The sequence below is a fragment of the Brassica rapa genome, chromosome A07, assembly GCF_000309985.2.
Source record: "Brassica rapa cultivar Chiifu-401-42 chromosome A07, CAAS_Brap_v3.01, whole genome shotgun sequence".
Taxonomy (NCBI): domain Eukaryota; kingdom Viridiplantae; phylum Streptophyta; class Magnoliopsida; order Brassicales; family Brassicaceae; genus Brassica; species Brassica rapa.
Genome location: NC_024801.2, coordinates 28,604,670 through 28,621,595, shown reverse-complemented (window position 1 = coordinate 28,621,595; position 16,926 = coordinate 28,604,670). Strand labels below are relative to the sequence as shown.

The following is a 16,926-nucleotide window of genomic DNA, read 5'->3' as shown; positions in this document are numbered from 1 at the left end:
TAATTAATCTTAGCCGTTGGATCTGAAGAGGAAATAGCTTGATTCTGCGTCACAGCTTTGCCATTAAATCCAACGGCTGGCAGCTTTATGACACACACAAATTAAATTGAACGGAACACTGTTACACACTGTCTACCCTATCGCCCTAAAGAACTGACCTCAATTTACTTTCTTCCTTAACCCAAAAGGTCAACATATAGGTTATCTATTCATTCACATCCTCCGCATACATCATGCATCAAACTTATTTGTGAGCAAAATCAATTGTTTGATAATATAAAGCTGCCAGTATATAGTGTAAAAAATGGAGCTGAAATTTTTTTTTTGGTCAAACAAAATGTAGCTGTAATTAAACATCTACTTGTGAAATGATTTTGTGTTCCTTGCCGAGTATGAAAAAAGAACTTGTAGAATAAATATTTATATCCTGATGATAGTGGACTACACGCGGCGAAATAGTTGACCCTTCAACAAGTTAATTATGAAGGATGATGATGATGATGATGATGATGATAATAGAAAGATAGATTATCCCTAACAAAAAGTAAAAAGCAACAGAGATGTCACCAGCTTAAGATCAATATATAGCCTAAAACTGAAAGTATGACTACAAATTATGATTAGCAGTCGCGATAATCATCTTCATTACGGTGATTAGTGCCGTTAGGAGAAGAAAGAGGAAACAAAGACAAAAGCTCCGGTGCTGGCTCAACCCCGCTTCTCGGACTCGGAAGGAAGTAGAACCCTTTCTCCGCGATGGCTTTTTGCTCTTCATTGTCCGCTGGTGGGTGAGGATACTCACGCGCTGAATGTGGGCTCACGCGCGCCCAGAATGGGTCCAGGTGAGAGACGGGAGAGACCAGGAACCCTCGGTGGAAATGGCTGAAGGAGTCGTTGCTGATCTTCAGCTCCATTTTCTTGGATGACTGACGACGTTCGTGGAGCTTGAAGGCTGGTTTCTTCGGAGTTAAAGGAAGCTTCTGTTGTGCTGTGGAGAGTTCCGGTGGTGCTCCGGTGAGTTTTTGGACGATGTTTCGGAAGTTGGAAGGATCTGCTTGAACGAACATGGTGTTTGGGTCAGTGACATAGCTCGGCGGCTGCTGGTGGTGGTTCGGGTGGCTCATGGCGGTGGAGATGATGTATGAGGTTGAGAAACCCTTTGGTAGAAGAAGAGAGAAGAAAAGCCTGTTTTGTTTTTGTATAGGAAACATTCGTCTGCCCCATTTATTTAAAGAAGACCATCTTCTTGTGTGTTTGACATTTTTGCAAACATATTAAATTTAGTAATTAAAACTTGCTAATATATTTGACTTTTGCACGTCTAGAACTTGTAGATGATAGGTTGACTAAAAATAAATAATCGTTTAGTTGTTAACAATTCGTTGATATATAATTCGAACACGGATTTAAACCTTTTCCAGATGTGTATAATGTTAAAGTCAACCCCGAAGCTAACCATACCTTAGAATTGTTGCCAATTCTTTTACCTGAGAAGTGTGGTTCATATAGATTAATAATGTGATGATGAAAAATAGCCGACCATTTGTTGACTCGGTATCCATTAGTCTAAGGGAAATTAGGGGCTATAGCTATGAAAAAAAGAGTAATTCACACACTAACGCTTTTACCTAACGGATGTATAGACAGCGTCATATATACATAATAATACTATGATGCCCTTTCCAATTAACCGAGTAACCTGCTACAAGATAAATAAATAAATTAAAAAATTTATTGTCCAAAGTGAATCGTGTCTTCTCCTTCTCCCTTTCTTCATCGGTTGTTTCAGGAATTCCAAAAGACCCTGGTGCTTATCTCCTCATACGGCTCCCCTCTCACAGCAATCAACCTTTCATCTTCGTCGTCTTCCCTTCTAATCGACTTCGGCTTTGCGGGCATCCGTGGTTCGGTTTTGCGCGACAGTTTCGGCGGAGAGGACTAACACCGCCGGCATCTCCAACTTCACAGAGTATCTGCTTTCTCAGATCTTTCACAACGTCGTAAGTTCTTTGGCTTTCGGCTTGGTTTCTGTTTCCCTGATTTTATTTTCGATCTTGCCAAAATTAGGGTTTTTAATTGTTAAGTCTGTATCATTGTGCCATAGATTATATTATTTCTATGTAAGTTCTCTGTTTGTGCCATAGATTCTATTATTTCTATGTTAGCTCTCCTAGTTGGAATAGATTCGGACCTACTGTATTCTAAGTTGATAAATCTAGCTCATTGTTTCTGTTGCATGCCCGATCTGGTAAACTGAGGTAAAACAATTGATTTAGGGTTAAAATTTTCTCACTACGAAGGGGGGATAGTGATTTTGGAATGAAAAGTCTCTTTTGCGATAAAACAAGTTTAGTTCTGTGTGAAATGGAATATCTTATGGAGCATGTGCTATTTGAAATGGAAAATTTAGTTTTAGAGACTCGTTATGTGTCATTCCATTCCTCTGCTATTTTTGAAGAATCATATCAGAAGTAATATACTATTCGCTTTCCATTCCATCAGACCAACTGTTACATTCCATATCTATAAATTATATATTATATCAGATGGTTCAATTCTAGTTGCACATGTTACTTCTTTACTTGCATAGGCTATTTGGAATTGACACAACTAAATATTTAACTTAAGCATAAAGTAATGCATATACTAGTAGCATATCTCATATGATGTCATTTCCTTCAAACTTATAAACTAACGTGTGTCTTCATTTTCATTTTGTTCTTCAGGTTTGTCATGGATGAATTGGAAGGGTGTTTATATGTGGTTTATATTAGTCTGTATATGATTTTGTAAAGAGAAATAATATATTGAACGTAAATAGAATAATATTTATTATGACATCAAATAAAACAGAATACAATGTGATGTTGAATGGGAATGATACATAAATGATGTTGTCTCTTCCACCCCTTTTTTCTAATGCCGTTAATCTTCGTTTCTTTTCCCACAACAATCTGAATTTGGTGTAAGCATTACCTCTATCCCTACAATCATAGACACTTCAAAATTTGAACAATATATATATATATATGTACTGTGCTATATTGTTTGTAACATTTTATATTCTATAGCTCATGTAGTATGGAAATGCATATACTTGGGGGTTTAGTTTATGAAAGTTGGGTTTGACATTGGATTAGGGTTTATATTTCCATATAGGGTTTAGTGATTAGTGGATATGGTTTAATTTATGGAACATTGGAGTTGACATTGGATTAGGGTTTATATTTTTATGTAGGATTTAGTGATAGTTGATAGGGTTTAGTTTATGTACGATTGGAGTTGGCATTGGGACAAGCATTACCACCTTCCATGAAGGCATGACCATATTAGCATTTGAAAAATATGTTAAGATGATCTTAGGTTGCAAATACATTTTTGCCATTTCTATTCTATATGTCCTCATGTAGAATGGTAATGCATTTTACAGGCCTATAAAAATTTGGGTTTAGTTTATGAAAAGTGGGGTTAACATTGTTTAAGCATTTAGAATGTGAGGGAGTATGTTTTGGGTCAGCATTAACTTCTTTCATGTAATTATAGATATATCATAATATTTCTGATATGTACTATGTTATTTATTTTTTTCCATTTTATTTGAGTTTTGGTTTTATATTTGGATTTATGATTTATATTGGGTTTAAGATTTATTAATTAGAGTTTAGGGTTTAGTATTTAGGGGTTGAGGTGTAATTGAGAAACTCGATTTATTAGAATAATAGTAATGGAAATTACTTGGTCGTTCCCTCAAATTAGGTAATCCTTGCTTTCTTCACCTTCTTGCTTTTGAATTCCTTCAGATGGACTTACAGTGGTAATTAGATGGAATACAACACTTATTGGTACACATTCTAATTTACACCACTTGTTTAACTCTGCACAGTAAAACATCTCTAATAACTCCGTCTATTTACGTGGCTTCCTCCTAATCTTTTATATGGAATAGCTGCAATCCATTAGTAGTCATTTACTGCAGAAAATACATCATCATCTCTGCACAACCGTATACATTAGCGTGTACGTAAGTAGTTATTTTAGGTCATGTGCATACACATATTCTACTTTATGTAGTTCATGTGGAATGGAAAGAAGATTCTTCACATGTATCTAGTTACGTTCATAATATATATTACATTCCATCTGACTCATGTCAAACGGAAAGTTTCGTCGTCTAAGTTGGACGGTTTTACTGAACTCGGCTTGAATTTATGTAAACCATTTCATATTTTATTTTCACCATGCACCTTATCACGGTTCTAAAATTGAGAACACCATCATTCCATTGTAAATGAACTTACAATAAACCATTCCACGTACGTGACGTAGTATGGAAAGCAATACAATCGGAATAGGATTTATGTCATCATTTTCAGATCGCCGTTATGTTAACAGAGACTCTATCTCCCTCACATCTGTTAATCACTACTCTTGATTTATATCCTCCTTCATACGTGCTCAAGACAAGTGCGCATAATGATCCTTATTATATGTGATTGTTACTGTGGCAGACAAACCCTCCACGTCGTTTATTTTATAACAACGAACCGACAACTTGTTATGGTGAGGGGTATAACCGGATAGAATCAAGCCAAAAAGTCTGACAATGAATTACGTCAAAATCATTGTTACTCTCTTCATTTGTCTTTGAAATATGGCTATCAGGCCAATAAGCCCTTAGTCTAATATCTCACACCATATGACAAACGTATATAATTATAGTTTATACGTGGTTACTGAAATGATATGTAATAAAAAGGTGAAAAACTTAGACATAGAACGCTAATGTTATAATTTTTCGAGGTAATTTCGTAATAAAGCAATTAACGAGATCATGAGTATGTAATAACTAATAACTAGCGAGTATTAATTATCACATCCATAAATTATAATTTTCGAATTTTGAATTTTCCAAAGAAATAAATGCAATGAGGAAGAGTGCATCAGAACTTCTCCTACAAAATTTATGGAAATTCAAATTTGGAAAGTAATAAATTAAATAGATAAGATTTAGAGTTAGTCTTTTTTTTTTTTTTTTTTTTTTTAAGATTTAGAGTTAGTCGATAGCTATAAAACTGGCATGGTACATCGTCAGCCGTCAGGTATACAAGGGATAATGGAGGACAAAGAAATAAGGTCCAACTCGTATTAATTTAATGGGAGCCCATCTGCCCGAAGGAAGGCCTCGGTCAAGGTGAAAAGCGAGGGAACAATAATTTTCTCTTGTTTCTGTGTTTCGATTCTTCTCCTAGACAAGCATGGCTCAACCTTATCGATGCTTTCATCCGCTTAGCAAGAAGGGCCTTGTCCTAAAGAATCTCAAAGCAAAAGCTATAATCACAGTTCCACCGGAAAAGACATGTTTTCAGTTTATAATTTTCAACTGAAATATTGGCTGCCACAAACCTTGTCTGATCTCTACATGTAGTAACTTAGAGATCATATATTATATATGTAATAAACGACATAATGTGGCTTAAAGAGCCCCGCTGTGGTAAACAAGAAAAGACAACGTGGGGATTAAGGAAATAAACTCAAGTTTTTAAAGAGAGAGATCAGCAAGATCAAATGTTCTCTCAACCGCTTTGCACCATGACTCCACTTTCTTCTTCCTGGTTGCTTCTTCCATAGCTGGTCTGAAGACTTTGGAGTTCTTTGACTTCTCTCCTGACTCAAATATGTCTTCTTCCCTCCAGAATCCAACGGCTAGTCCAGCTGCATAGGCTGCTCCTAGTGCTGTTGTCTCTATGTCTACTGGCCTCACCACCGGCGTTCCCATCAAATCAGCCTGCCCATGTTTCAAAAGGACAAATGAGACTTATGTTAAAAAAACTACAATCATCATCATATAATCATTTACCTGAATCTGCATAAGAAGGTTGTTGGCGGTGGCGCCACCATCAACTCTAAGCAAGAACTCCCCTTTCTCGTTATTTAGGGAGCCCTTTTCACCGGCATCTTTGTTCATAGAGTCTAGCACATCTTTCACTTGGAAACACATGCTCTCCAGCACAGCCCTTGCAATGTGAGACTTGTTTGTGAACCTAGTGATTCCAATGCAGACACCACGAGCGTCTTCTCTCCACCAAGGCGCAAACAAACCGTTGAATGCTGGCACAAAGTACACTCCTCCCGTTGATTCTACCATAGCCGCCAAATCTTCAATTTCACTTGCACTTTTAATTATCCCAAGGCTGTCTCTTAGCCATTGAACGGCAGCTCCAGCTATAGCAATGGAACCCTCGAGAGCATAGTTTGTCTTTGCTTGAGGCCCAAGCTTGTAGGACAACGTGGTCAGAAGTCCATGTCCTGACTTGATGGGGACTTCTCCTGTGTTGAGAAGAATGAAAGCGCCAGTGCCGTAAGTACTCTTAGCCTCGCCTTTTTTGCAAGCTTGTCCCAACATTGCAGCGTGCTGGTCGCCAAGACATCCAGCGATCTTGATGCCAGGGATGGGCCAGCCTTTGCAGATTTCTCCAATGACCTCCGAGTTGCTTACAATCTTGGGCAAGATTTCAGCGGGAATGCCTAGTGTCTTAAGAGTCTCCTCGTCCCAGTTCAAGGTCTTGAGGTTCATGAGCATGGTGCGAGAAGCGTTGGTGACATCAGTGACGTGTAACCCTCCATTCACACCGCCTGTCATGTTCCAGATCAGCCATGTGTCGATTGTGCCAAAGATGGCATCTCCTTTCTTCATAGCGTCTTTGACAGCATCTACATTCTCCATCAGCCAGAGAAGCTTCATGGCAGAGAAGTATGTGCTAATCGGCAATCCACAAGACTCAACAAAATGAGATCTTCCTCCTGATAGCTCCTTTTCTAGTCTCCTGTGAATATCATCAAAAATAAAAAAAATCTCATCAGAAACAAACTCCCTAAGAACAGAGGATTTTTAGGACAAACCATTCAAGAAAACAAAACAGCAAGAAAGAGAAATTATGTATGTAATGTTACCTGCAGATGGAACTGGTGCGAGCATCCATCCAGACAATAGCTTTGTGGAGAGGAAGTCCAGTGGATTTGCTCCAAACGATGGTCGTCTCTCTTTGATCGGTAAGCCCAATGGCTTTCAAGCCACCGTCGACGTTGTGTCCATCGGCTGTGGCTTTGTCAAGAGCCTTTGCAATGCACACTTTCACACTTTCGAGTATCTCCATTGGATCGTGTTCCACCCATCTTCATTTACAAATATTAGTGTCAATACATAATATAAATGTATGCATCAAATCCACTAAACAAAGAGCTTCAAAGATAACTAAATATTACAGATCGCTCAAGAATGTAACAGTGAAAGATAACTAAATATAGTGTGTCCAATAAGGCAAGATGTGGATCATCGACCATAAAAAGTCTCACCTACTTCTCACAAGTTAAAAATATAAACATATGTAATAAAAAGTCAACAAGTAGGTGATACAGATCCAGAGAGAGAGAGAGAGAGAGAGAGAGGGATTACCCAGCTTCAGGATAGAACTGAGTGAACTCGACTTGGTGGGATGCAACGGCACGAGCATCGTGATCATAAATGATGAATCTGGTGCTGGTCGTTCCTTGATCTATTGATCCAATGAAACCTTTTTCTCCTGCCATTTTTTTTTGTTTTTCTAAAGAAGAAGATTGAACAATACGAATGAAGATGAGTGAAGATAGGATATAACGTGGGAACAATGGGGGGAGTGATATATATAGAAAGCTGAATAAGAGTCAGAGATATTGTTGGAAAGTTCACCCTTCTTTTTATCCGTTTACTCCAGCGTATGGTGATGTATTCATTATGGTTTTTATTGGTGGAAGGTCAAATACTATGAGATCATCTTTCTTAAATTCAGCTCCATCTTTCACGTGTTCTTCACGGATTGGTAGATTTTGTAACCGTCTCTATCGTTGACTTTTGACAAACTCTTAGGTCTGTTCACAAATCTGGTTCATATATAGAGTTGATTTCTTTGAAACTTATCCAATATTTGAGCTATCTGTTTACATACAAATAAACTATATGCTATTTATAAAACTTTATATATACATATACAACATTGATATTTCATAATTATTATCAAAATAATATAAGCTAAAGTTTTCTCAATTAGAAGATATGGATTATTAATGGATGTTTATCTCTACTAAAATTGATTACTGCTAGTAAAGGCAATATACCAAAAATTGGTGAGCTGGTTTACCAATAAATATTATCAAATATAAATTGAGATAGCGACCTTACATTTACGATCACAATATATTTACCGAATTATATGTTGTTCTTATCCAGTTCTATTAATTGAGTTTCTTTGCAATCTCTCAAGATGTATATGCATCTCTCAAGATTAAGAGAATGGCCAACAAACCAAACATCCTTGAAGACTTTGTTGGTTGCTACAATAGCAATTTCACGTACATGTACATTTCTTAAATAATATAAGCCAAAACTTATGTGGTTCATATAAGAGCTCCAAAAGCAATTTCATATAAGAGCTCCAAAAGCAATTTCATCAAAAACTAACAAGTATACTACGTTTGTAGAAGGGCAATTGTCAATAATAGCATCTTTTGAAGTTTATGTCTCAAAAATAGCACTAGAAGAAGAAAGTCACAAAAATGACATTCATTAAAAGGTAAAATATCCCTAATACCCTTGGTTTAAAATTAAATAAACAAACAAAAATAAATAAAAATAAATAAAATAAATAAAAATAAATAAAATAAAAATTAAAAAAATGAAAAAAGATTTTTTTTTTTTATAGTTTCAGATTATATGTTTTCAGATTCGAAATTTTTATAATTTTTTTTTTCAAAAATTTTTTTTTTTTATTTTTTTTTCAAATTTTCTTTTTATAATTTAAAAATACTTTTTAAAACTGTTTTTAAAATTTTTATTTTTTATTTTAATATTTTTTTTTATAAAATTTTAAACCCTAATTCCAAAACCCCACCCCTTAACTCTAAACCCTAAGGTTTGGATTAATTAACCCAAGGGGTATAAGTGTATATTTACCTCTTTAATGAAACCTATTTTTGTGACTTTGAACCTTGAGTGCTACTTTGGGAACATAAACTTGGTTTGGTGCTATCCTAGTCTTTTTCTCTTTGTAGAAATATAACTAATATGATATTCAGTAAGCTCGGAACTTCCTTAGACGTAAGCGTATATAAATGGTAAGCTTGAAGATTACGAAATCATCATTTAATGAATATTTCCAAATTTGGCTTGATTCACAATGCAAGCATCTTCTACTCCTTCTCCATCTCATTATGATCACATCACTTTCCAATCTCTCTCTTTCTCTCTTCGCTCTCCATGTACGCCGCTTCTTTTCGCCGTCTCGCCTCTGGCGTTGCTTTCATCGCCACTGCATCTGGTGGCGCTGTTTTGTCGCTTGCCTCCAGCGACAAAGACCGTACGATTGTGGAGTCATTAAGGCGTACGATTGGTGATCCTACCGCTTCTGTACCGCCTCGATCCGTTCAAGAATCGGCTCTGAGTGGAGCCAGCTTGTCAAATCCGCTCGATCTCCTCGTCATCGGCGGTGGAGCCACCGGTTCTGGTGTAGCTCTCGACGCCGCCACCCGTGGCCTTCGTGTTGGTCTCGTCGAACGTGATGACTTCTCCTCAGGGACCTCTTCGCGATCAACAAAACTAATTCATGGAGGTAATAACTAATCTTATATTTTAATTTCGTATGCGTTGCGTTAGCTACACGCAATTCAGACAAGAAGCATGAAAGCAGTTACTTGGTTGAATGATAAGTGTAGATAAATAAATGATGAGTTTTAGCTTTTTACTACAGAACATATTAGGTAATTAATGGTCTAATATTATGATTTAATTAGGGGTTCGTTACTTGGAGAAAGCTGTTTTCAATCTTGATTACGGACAGCTTCGGCTTGTGTTTCACGCCCTCGAGGAACGTAAGCAACTGATCGAGAACGCACCGCATCTCTGCCACGCACTCCCCTGCATGACACCTTGTTTCAGCTGGTTCGAAGTTGTCTACTTCTGGATGGGACTGAAAATGTATGACTTGGTGGCCGGACCAAGACTCTTGCATCTCTCCAGATATTACTCTGCTAAACAGTCTGTCGAGCTCTTCCCAACACTCGCGAGTAAAGGGAAAGACAAGAGTACTACTTTGACAGGCACTGTTGTGTACTACGACGGGCAGATGAATGATTCGCGTGTCAATGTTGGTTTGGCATGTACCGCCGCTTTAGCTGGTGCTTCAGTTCTTAACCATGCAGAGGTTGTCTCCCTTATTAGGGATGGTGTTTCTCAGAGAGTAATTGGTGCTCGGATTCGTAACAATCTCTCAGGTACGTACAAAACAAATTTGTTCAATATTTAAGCATAAATTCTATATATTTAACTGATGATAACATGCTTAATTTAATATATGACCAGGCAAAGAGTTTGACACCTACGCGAAGGTGGTTGTTAATGCGGCTGGACCATTCTGTGATTCAGTTAGGAAGATGGCTGATGGCGAGTCGAAACCTATGATATGTCCAAGCAGCGGCGTACACATTGTGTTGCCTGACTACTATTCTCCTCAAGGGATGGGGTTGATAGTCCCCAAGACTAAGGATGGTCGAGTTGTGTTTATGTTACCTTGGTTGGGGAAAACAGTAGCAGGCACTACAGACTCTCCCACTTCAATCACTTCGCTTCCAAAACCTCATGAAGATGAGATTCAATTCATACTTGACACAATCACCGACTATCTTAACATCAAGGTACGCTCAACCTAAACCTCTCTTTTTTTTCCTAAAAGATATAAAATATACTTGATGACCTTAATAAAATTTTACTAGGTTCGACGTACCGATGTTCTTTCGGCTTGGAGTGGTATTCGTCCATTGGCCATGGATCCAACAGCAAAAAACACTGAGAATATGTCCAGAGACCACATTGTTCTGGAGGATTGTCCTGGTCTGGTTACAATTACAGGTGGAAAATGGACTACTTACAGAAGGTACAAAGGGTTTGTTTGTATAAATAATGTGGTTAGTAAAATGCTCATGGAGTGATTTCATTTCAGCATGGCGGAAGACGCGGTGGACGCAGCAATCAAATCTGGAAAGCTGAAACCCAGCAACGATTGCGTAACGCAGAAGCTACAGCTTGTGGGCTCTTACGGATGGGACCCATCTTCCTTCGCAGCTCTAGCGCAGCAATACGTGCGCGTGAAGAAAACTCACGGTGGTAAAATGGTTCCGGGGACAATGGACACAGCAGCTGCAAAGCATTTGTCACATGCATATGGGTCAATGGCTGACCGAGTCGCCACCATTGCTCAGGAAGAGGGTCTTGGGAAGAGGCTAGCACACGGTCATCCGTTCCTCGAAGCAGAAGTTGCTTACTGTGCAAGAAACGAGTACTGTGAATCAGCAGTGGATTTCATCGCCAGGAGGTGTAGAATCGCCTTCTTAGATACAAATGCAGCGGAGAAGGCTTTGAAACATGTGGTGGAGATATTAGCGAGTGAACACAAGTGGGGCAAGACGAGGCAGATGCAGGAGTTGAAGATGGCTAAAGAGTTTCTTCAGACTTTCAAGTCTTCCAAAAACGCACACTAACAACAAGAGGCCTAGTTTCTTCCCTAGCTAGCTCATTAGATTTGGGTATTTTTCAGCTTAATTTTCGTTTAGTTGGATGTTGCATTCCTTTGAGACGGTAATGATTCGTGACCATAGCATGAGGTGTAATAAATTCCACAATATATTCTTTGGATTTTCTCAGCTATTAATACTCTTGCTTATTAACGTGAGCTTGAACCAGATTCTAGTCTCAGATTACTAGAAAACATATATTTAGTATTTTTTAAAAAATTATTTTACAAGACGTTATCTTCTTAAACTTCATGTTGGCCACATGAAGGAAAAATATTATTTCTGTTACGCACGTTACGATTCCTTGATTTTGTAACGCCCATCATGCAGAAAGGGACAAGGAGGATGAAGGCTAAATCACATACGGGGCATGTTTAGCATGTGTGGTCATCAATGTACATCAATTAAAACAACAATTATAATATAGTGTTTGAATCAATCCATGCAAAACTATAACACTGTCACTGTAAGGAAATAAACGTATAGACAATGTCCGTAGGTAAGGAAAATCGTATCGTAAGGACGTGGAGCCATGTAAGGATGGAGAAAGATGAGAGTGATGACTAGACTTGCAGTGTTTCGAGTTATATTCAACCTTACCGAATCTCTACGTGAAACTATCCAATTAACATTATAGAAAAAATCTAACGGCTACAAGCGTGTTTCTCTACATAAGTGGGGTCTTGCATGAAGGGCAAGGATGGTAGACATTTCGTGAGTCTACTACGCCACGTGGATGTGACGTGGTTACTATCTTATCCGCCGCGTAAATTAATAATTTTCCATAGACTAACACGTTCGAAGCCAGCCGTCCGATTGGTAGAAGATTGAAAGTTAAACGGTTCATATAAGTAGGTGCATAGTAATAAACGTGAACATAAGCGTAGAAAAGTAAAACTGTCTTTTTAAATTTTTTTACTCAGACTCTTTACTTATAAAACGACACGATAGCTCACCGAGTCGCTTCACTTCACATATCTCTCACGAAGCATCAAAAAGTCTCTTTCTTTTATCCGTTGATTCTCATTTGATTTAGTGTTACAGTGTTTGAGGAGAGAGAGAGAGAGAGATAAAGATGACGGGGAAGGCGTTGTTACCGGAGCTTTGGACGGAGATTTTGGTGCCGGTGTGCGCGGTGGTGGGAATCGCCTTCTCGCTGTTCCAGTGGTATATAGTCTCTGGCGTGAAACTCACCGCCGATCGTGGCGCGTCTTCGGAAAGTGAAGACGGGAAGAATGGAAATGAGGATTATCTGATAGAGGAAGAGGAAGGGGTTAATGATGAGAGCGTCGTTGCCAAATGCGCTGAGATTCAGACCGCTATATCTGAAGGTGATTGAGAACTCGTGTTTTATTTTGCTTCTCTGTTTTTTTTAAGATCTTCTGTCTTTTTTTTTTTAATATCTTCAAAAATTAATTAGAAAACAGAGAAAAAAAATTGAAACTTTTTTGTTTTTGTTTTAATATGTTTTGGAAATTTTGAACCTTTCTTGTCCGAAGCTGAATATTTAGCCAAAGTAGCTCTGTTGTTGTCTTGTTAAATAATATAATCTTGTCCGTGTGTGAACAGGTGCAACCTCATTTCTATTCACCGAGTACAAATACGTTGGCGTCTTCATGGTTCTCTTCGCCGCCATCATCTTTCTCTTCCTCGGCTCTGTCCAAGGCTTCAGCACCAAGAGCCAGCCTTGCACTTACGACAAGACCAGAACATGCAAGCCTGCCCTCGCCACCGCCGTCTTCAGCACCATCTCCTTCGTCCTCGGCGCGGTGACCTCAGTCCTCTCTGGCTTTCTCGGGATGAAGATCGCCACTTACGCCAACGCTAGAACCACCCTGGAAGCGAGGAGAGGCGTTGGGAAGGCCTTCATCGTTGCGTTCAGGTCTGGCGCTGTGATGGGTTTCCTTCTCGCTGCGAACGGTCTCTTGGTTCTTTACATTACTATCAACCTCTTCAAGATTTACTACGGTGATGACTGGGAAGGTCTCTTTGAGTCCATCACTGGTTATGGGCTTGGTGGATCTTCCATGGCGCTCTTTGGTAGAGTTGGTGGTGGGATCTACACCAAGGCTGCTGATGTTGGTGCTGACCTTGTGGGAAAAGTAGAAAGGAATATTCCAGAAGATGATCCAAGAAACCCTGCTGTAAGCACTATTATTAACACCATTCTTTTATGTTGGTCACCTAAGAAGTTTGACTTATTGTTGTTATGTTTCAGGTGATTGCTGATAATGTGGGTGACAATGTTGGTGACATTGCTGGGATGGGCTCTGATCTGTTTGGATCATACGCAGAATCATCTTGTGCTGCGCTTGTTGTTGCTTCCATCTCCTCCTTTGGAATCAACCATGACTTCACTGCCATGTTGTTCCCCTTGCTCATCAGTTCAGTGGGAATCTTGGTTTGTTTGATCACTACCCTCTATGCAACCGACATCTCTGAGATTAAGGCTGTTAAGGAGATTGAACCTGCGTTGAAAAACCAGCTTATCATTTCGACGGTTATCATGACTGCTGGAATAGCTCTAGTGTCGTGGATTGGGTTACCATCTTCCTTCACCATCTTCAACTTTGGGACACAGAAAGTTGTGAAAAACTGGTAAGATCCTTTTACTTTTGCTTTTTGTGTGATTCCTTTTGCCAAAGTGCTTTACTTAAATTTGGGGTATGCAGGGAGCTATTCCTGTGTGTTGCTGTTGGTCTCTGGGCTGGACTCATTATCGGCTTTGTTACTGAATACTACACAAGTAATGCATACAGGTAATATAGACTAGTGTGCACTCAATTTCTCTTTCTCTGTGTCTTCTTTTATGACTAATTAATTGTATGTCTCTGTGTGGTTTGCAGCCCTGTGCAAGACGTGGCAGATTCATGCAGGACCGGAGCAGCAACCAACGTTATATTCGGACTTGCTCTTGGATACAAATCCGTCATCATTCCAATCTTTGCGATTGCTGTCAGTATATTCGTTAGCTTCAGCTTTGCTGCCATGTACGGTGTGGCGGTTGCTGCTCTTGGGATGCTCAGTACCATTGCAACTGGTTTGGCGATTGATGCTTATGGTCCGATCAGTGACAATGCTGGTGGCATTGCTGAGATGGCTGGAATGAGCCATCGCATCCGAGAAAGAACCGACGCTCTTGATGCTGCTGGTAACACCACTGCTGCTATCGGAAAGGTATATATCAGTCTTACTTTTGTACAATGAAACAACAGTGCTCAAACTTGTGGTTTGTTATGTAGGGTTTTGCGATTGGCTCTGCTGCTCTTGTGTCTTTGGCGTTGTTTGGTGCATTTGTGAGCCGAGCAGGAGTACAGACGGTGGATGTGTTGACCCCAAAGGTGGTGATAGGGCTGCTAGTTGGAGCGATGCTTCCTTATTGGTTCTCTGCAATGACGATGAAGAGCGTGGGAAGTGCAGCTCTTAAGATGGTGGAAGAAGTGAGGAGGCAGTTCAACACCATCCCCGGACTCATGGAAGGTACCGCGAAACCAGACTATGCAACATGCGTCAAGATATCAACGGATGCTTCCATCAAGGAGATGATTCCTCCTGGTTGCCTTGTCATGCTTACTCCTCTCATTGTCGGTTTCTTCTTCGGCGTTGAGACCCTCTCTGGTGTCCTCGCTGGCTCCCTTGTCTCAGGAGTTCAGATTGCTATATCAGCATCTAACACTGGAGGAGCCTGGGACAATGCCAAGAAGTACATTGAGGTAAGCAAAGCCTTTTGTGTGTGAGAGAGAGTTTATATTGTGATAAGAAAATATCAGAAGAGAGAGAGAGAGGATTGACGATTGTGAAATGATGAGTGCAGGCGGGGGCATCAGAGCACGCGAGGAGCTTAGGACCAAAAGGGTCAGAGCCACACAAGGCAGCAGTGATAGGTGACACAATAGGAGACCCACTGAAGGATACATCAGGACCGTCGCTTAACATATTGATAAAGCTAATGGCTGTTGAGTCTCTCGTCTTTGCTCCCTTCTTTGCCACGCATGGAGGTTTCCTCTTCAGGATCTTCTCGTGAAGTTGAAGGCTAACTTATATAATAAAAAAACCTATTTCTCACTCTTTTTACATCTTTTTTTTTTCGGTGGTGGTGGTTTACTTTTTGTTTAGTGGTTTCATTACGAAAAGTTAAAATGATGTTATACTTGTGTTCTTTTGCCAAAAGAAAAAAGAACAATCTCATTCAACATGTTGATTGGTGAAATAACAAAAAGAAAAAAGAACAATCTCATCTTATTAAACATTGCATGTAAGCATTATAAGGTTTGGATCCTTACATGTGTAGTCACCATATGTTATTCTATATAATATAAATCAAAACATGAAAGATCTATTGTTGTTTGGGGTCTTCTGAAACCATGCGGCGGTTCCTGCCTCTCATTGCAACCGGTGGCAACTTGTAACATTCTGTACGACAAGCTGCACATTCTGACGCTGGTGATGAGCGCTGGCAGTGGGGACGGCAGATCTTACTGCATTCTATTTCCGATTTTGCTTCACCTCCTATGACCAATACAGCCAGTATCATCATTATCCACACCATGCTCATTACCTTACCCATTTTCTTCTTCTTTATGTTTATGAATTGAGTTACTTATGATGCAACTATTTCTATATGTTTATGAATGAGTTACTTGTTGTAATGCAATAGTCTCTACTTATAGTTTCGAGATTGCAATGAATACATTGTCTTTCAGTTCATTATTAGTCAAAATTTAACAGTAACCAAAACGGAAAATATCAGTCAAAATTCTTGTTCAAAAGCATTTATATTTACTGGTCAAAGTTTTAATTGTTGACTCAATTAGTAACTTGTAAGGTATTAATACACTCGGCTTCAACTGCCAATACATCGGTTCTATTTATCTTGCGACTCTTGTTCAAAAGTATTTGTGCATTAGTCAAAAATTTAATTTTTGCCATGCTTGGACTCGATTAGTAACTTGTAAGGTATTAATACATTCGGTTTCAACTGCCAATACATCTGTTTTATTTATTTTGTCACCTTTTGTTCAAAAAAAAAAAAAAATTTATTTTGTCACTCTTGTTCAAAAGTATTTGTGTATTAGTCAAAGTTCTAATTTTTTTTACTTTTTACCTGTTTAAATTTACTGTATGACATACATAGTGTATCTTTAAATTTTTCACTTTTTATCATCTCCAGCATCTAATCTATTAATTTAGGGTCCTATTTTTTTATCTACTGTTTAAAATTCATTGTAGGATCATTTGTTTAACATGTTTTATGTTATATTTTATATTAATCATTTAATATACAATATTTAAACAGAAAATCAGACAGAATCTTTTTAAATTATTAAT

General features: G+C 38.7%; 4 protein-coding genes across 4 annotated transcripts; 2 read left to right on the top strand and 2 right to left on the bottom strand.

Annotated features, from left to right (window-relative positions):
• Positions 1-393: 393 nt before the first annotated feature.
• On the bottom strand, positions 394-1,552 carry LOC103832486 (VQ motif-containing protein 11). The gene has a single exon (XM_009108499.3). The coding sequence runs from the start codon at positions 1,209-1,211 to the stop codon at positions 621-623; it is 591 nt and encodes a 196-aa protein (XP_009106747.1). The 5' UTR covers positions 1,212-1,552; the 3' UTR covers positions 394-620.
• Positions 1,553-5,340: 3,788 nt separating this feature from the next.
• Positions 5,341-8,597, bottom strand: LOC103832485 (glycerol kinase). Its single transcript, XM_009108498.3, has 4 exons — positions 7,454-8,597; positions 6,952-7,173; positions 5,858-6,824; positions 5,341-5,785 (listed from the first exon to the last, which is right to left on the bottom strand). Exons 1-4 carry the CDS (start codon positions 7,585-7,587, stop codon positions 5,540-5,542), a joined length of 1,569 nt encoding a protein of 522 aa, XP_009106746.1. The 5' UTR covers positions 7,588-8,597; the 3' UTR covers positions 5,341-5,539.
• A 261-nt stretch (positions 8,598-8,858) lies between these two features.
• Positions 8,859-11,807, top strand: LOC103832484 (glycerol-3-phosphate dehydrogenase SDP6, mitochondrial). The gene is made up of 5 exons (XM_009108497.3): positions 8,859-9,641; positions 9,823-10,302; positions 10,391-10,722; positions 10,801-10,961; positions 11,028-11,807. The coding sequence occupies exons 1-5, from the start codon at positions 9,290-9,292 to the stop codon at positions 11,563-11,565; spliced, it is 1,863 nt and encodes a 620-aa protein (XP_009106745.1). The 5' UTR covers positions 8,859-9,289; the 3' UTR covers positions 11,566-11,807.
• Positions 11,808-12,673: 866 nt separating this feature from the next.
• On the top strand, positions 12,674-15,622 carry AVP1-2 (pyrophosphate-energized vacuolar membrane proton pump 1-like). Its single transcript, NM_001301998.1, has 7 exons — positions 12,674-12,929; positions 13,168-13,742; positions 13,817-14,196; positions 14,271-14,357; positions 14,445-14,775; positions 14,841-15,311; positions 15,413-15,622. Exons 1-7 carry the CDS (start codon positions 12,674-12,676, stop codon positions 15,620-15,622), a joined length of 2,310 nt encoding a protein of 769 aa, NP_001288927.1.
• Positions 15,623-16,926: the final 1,304 nt, after the last annotated feature.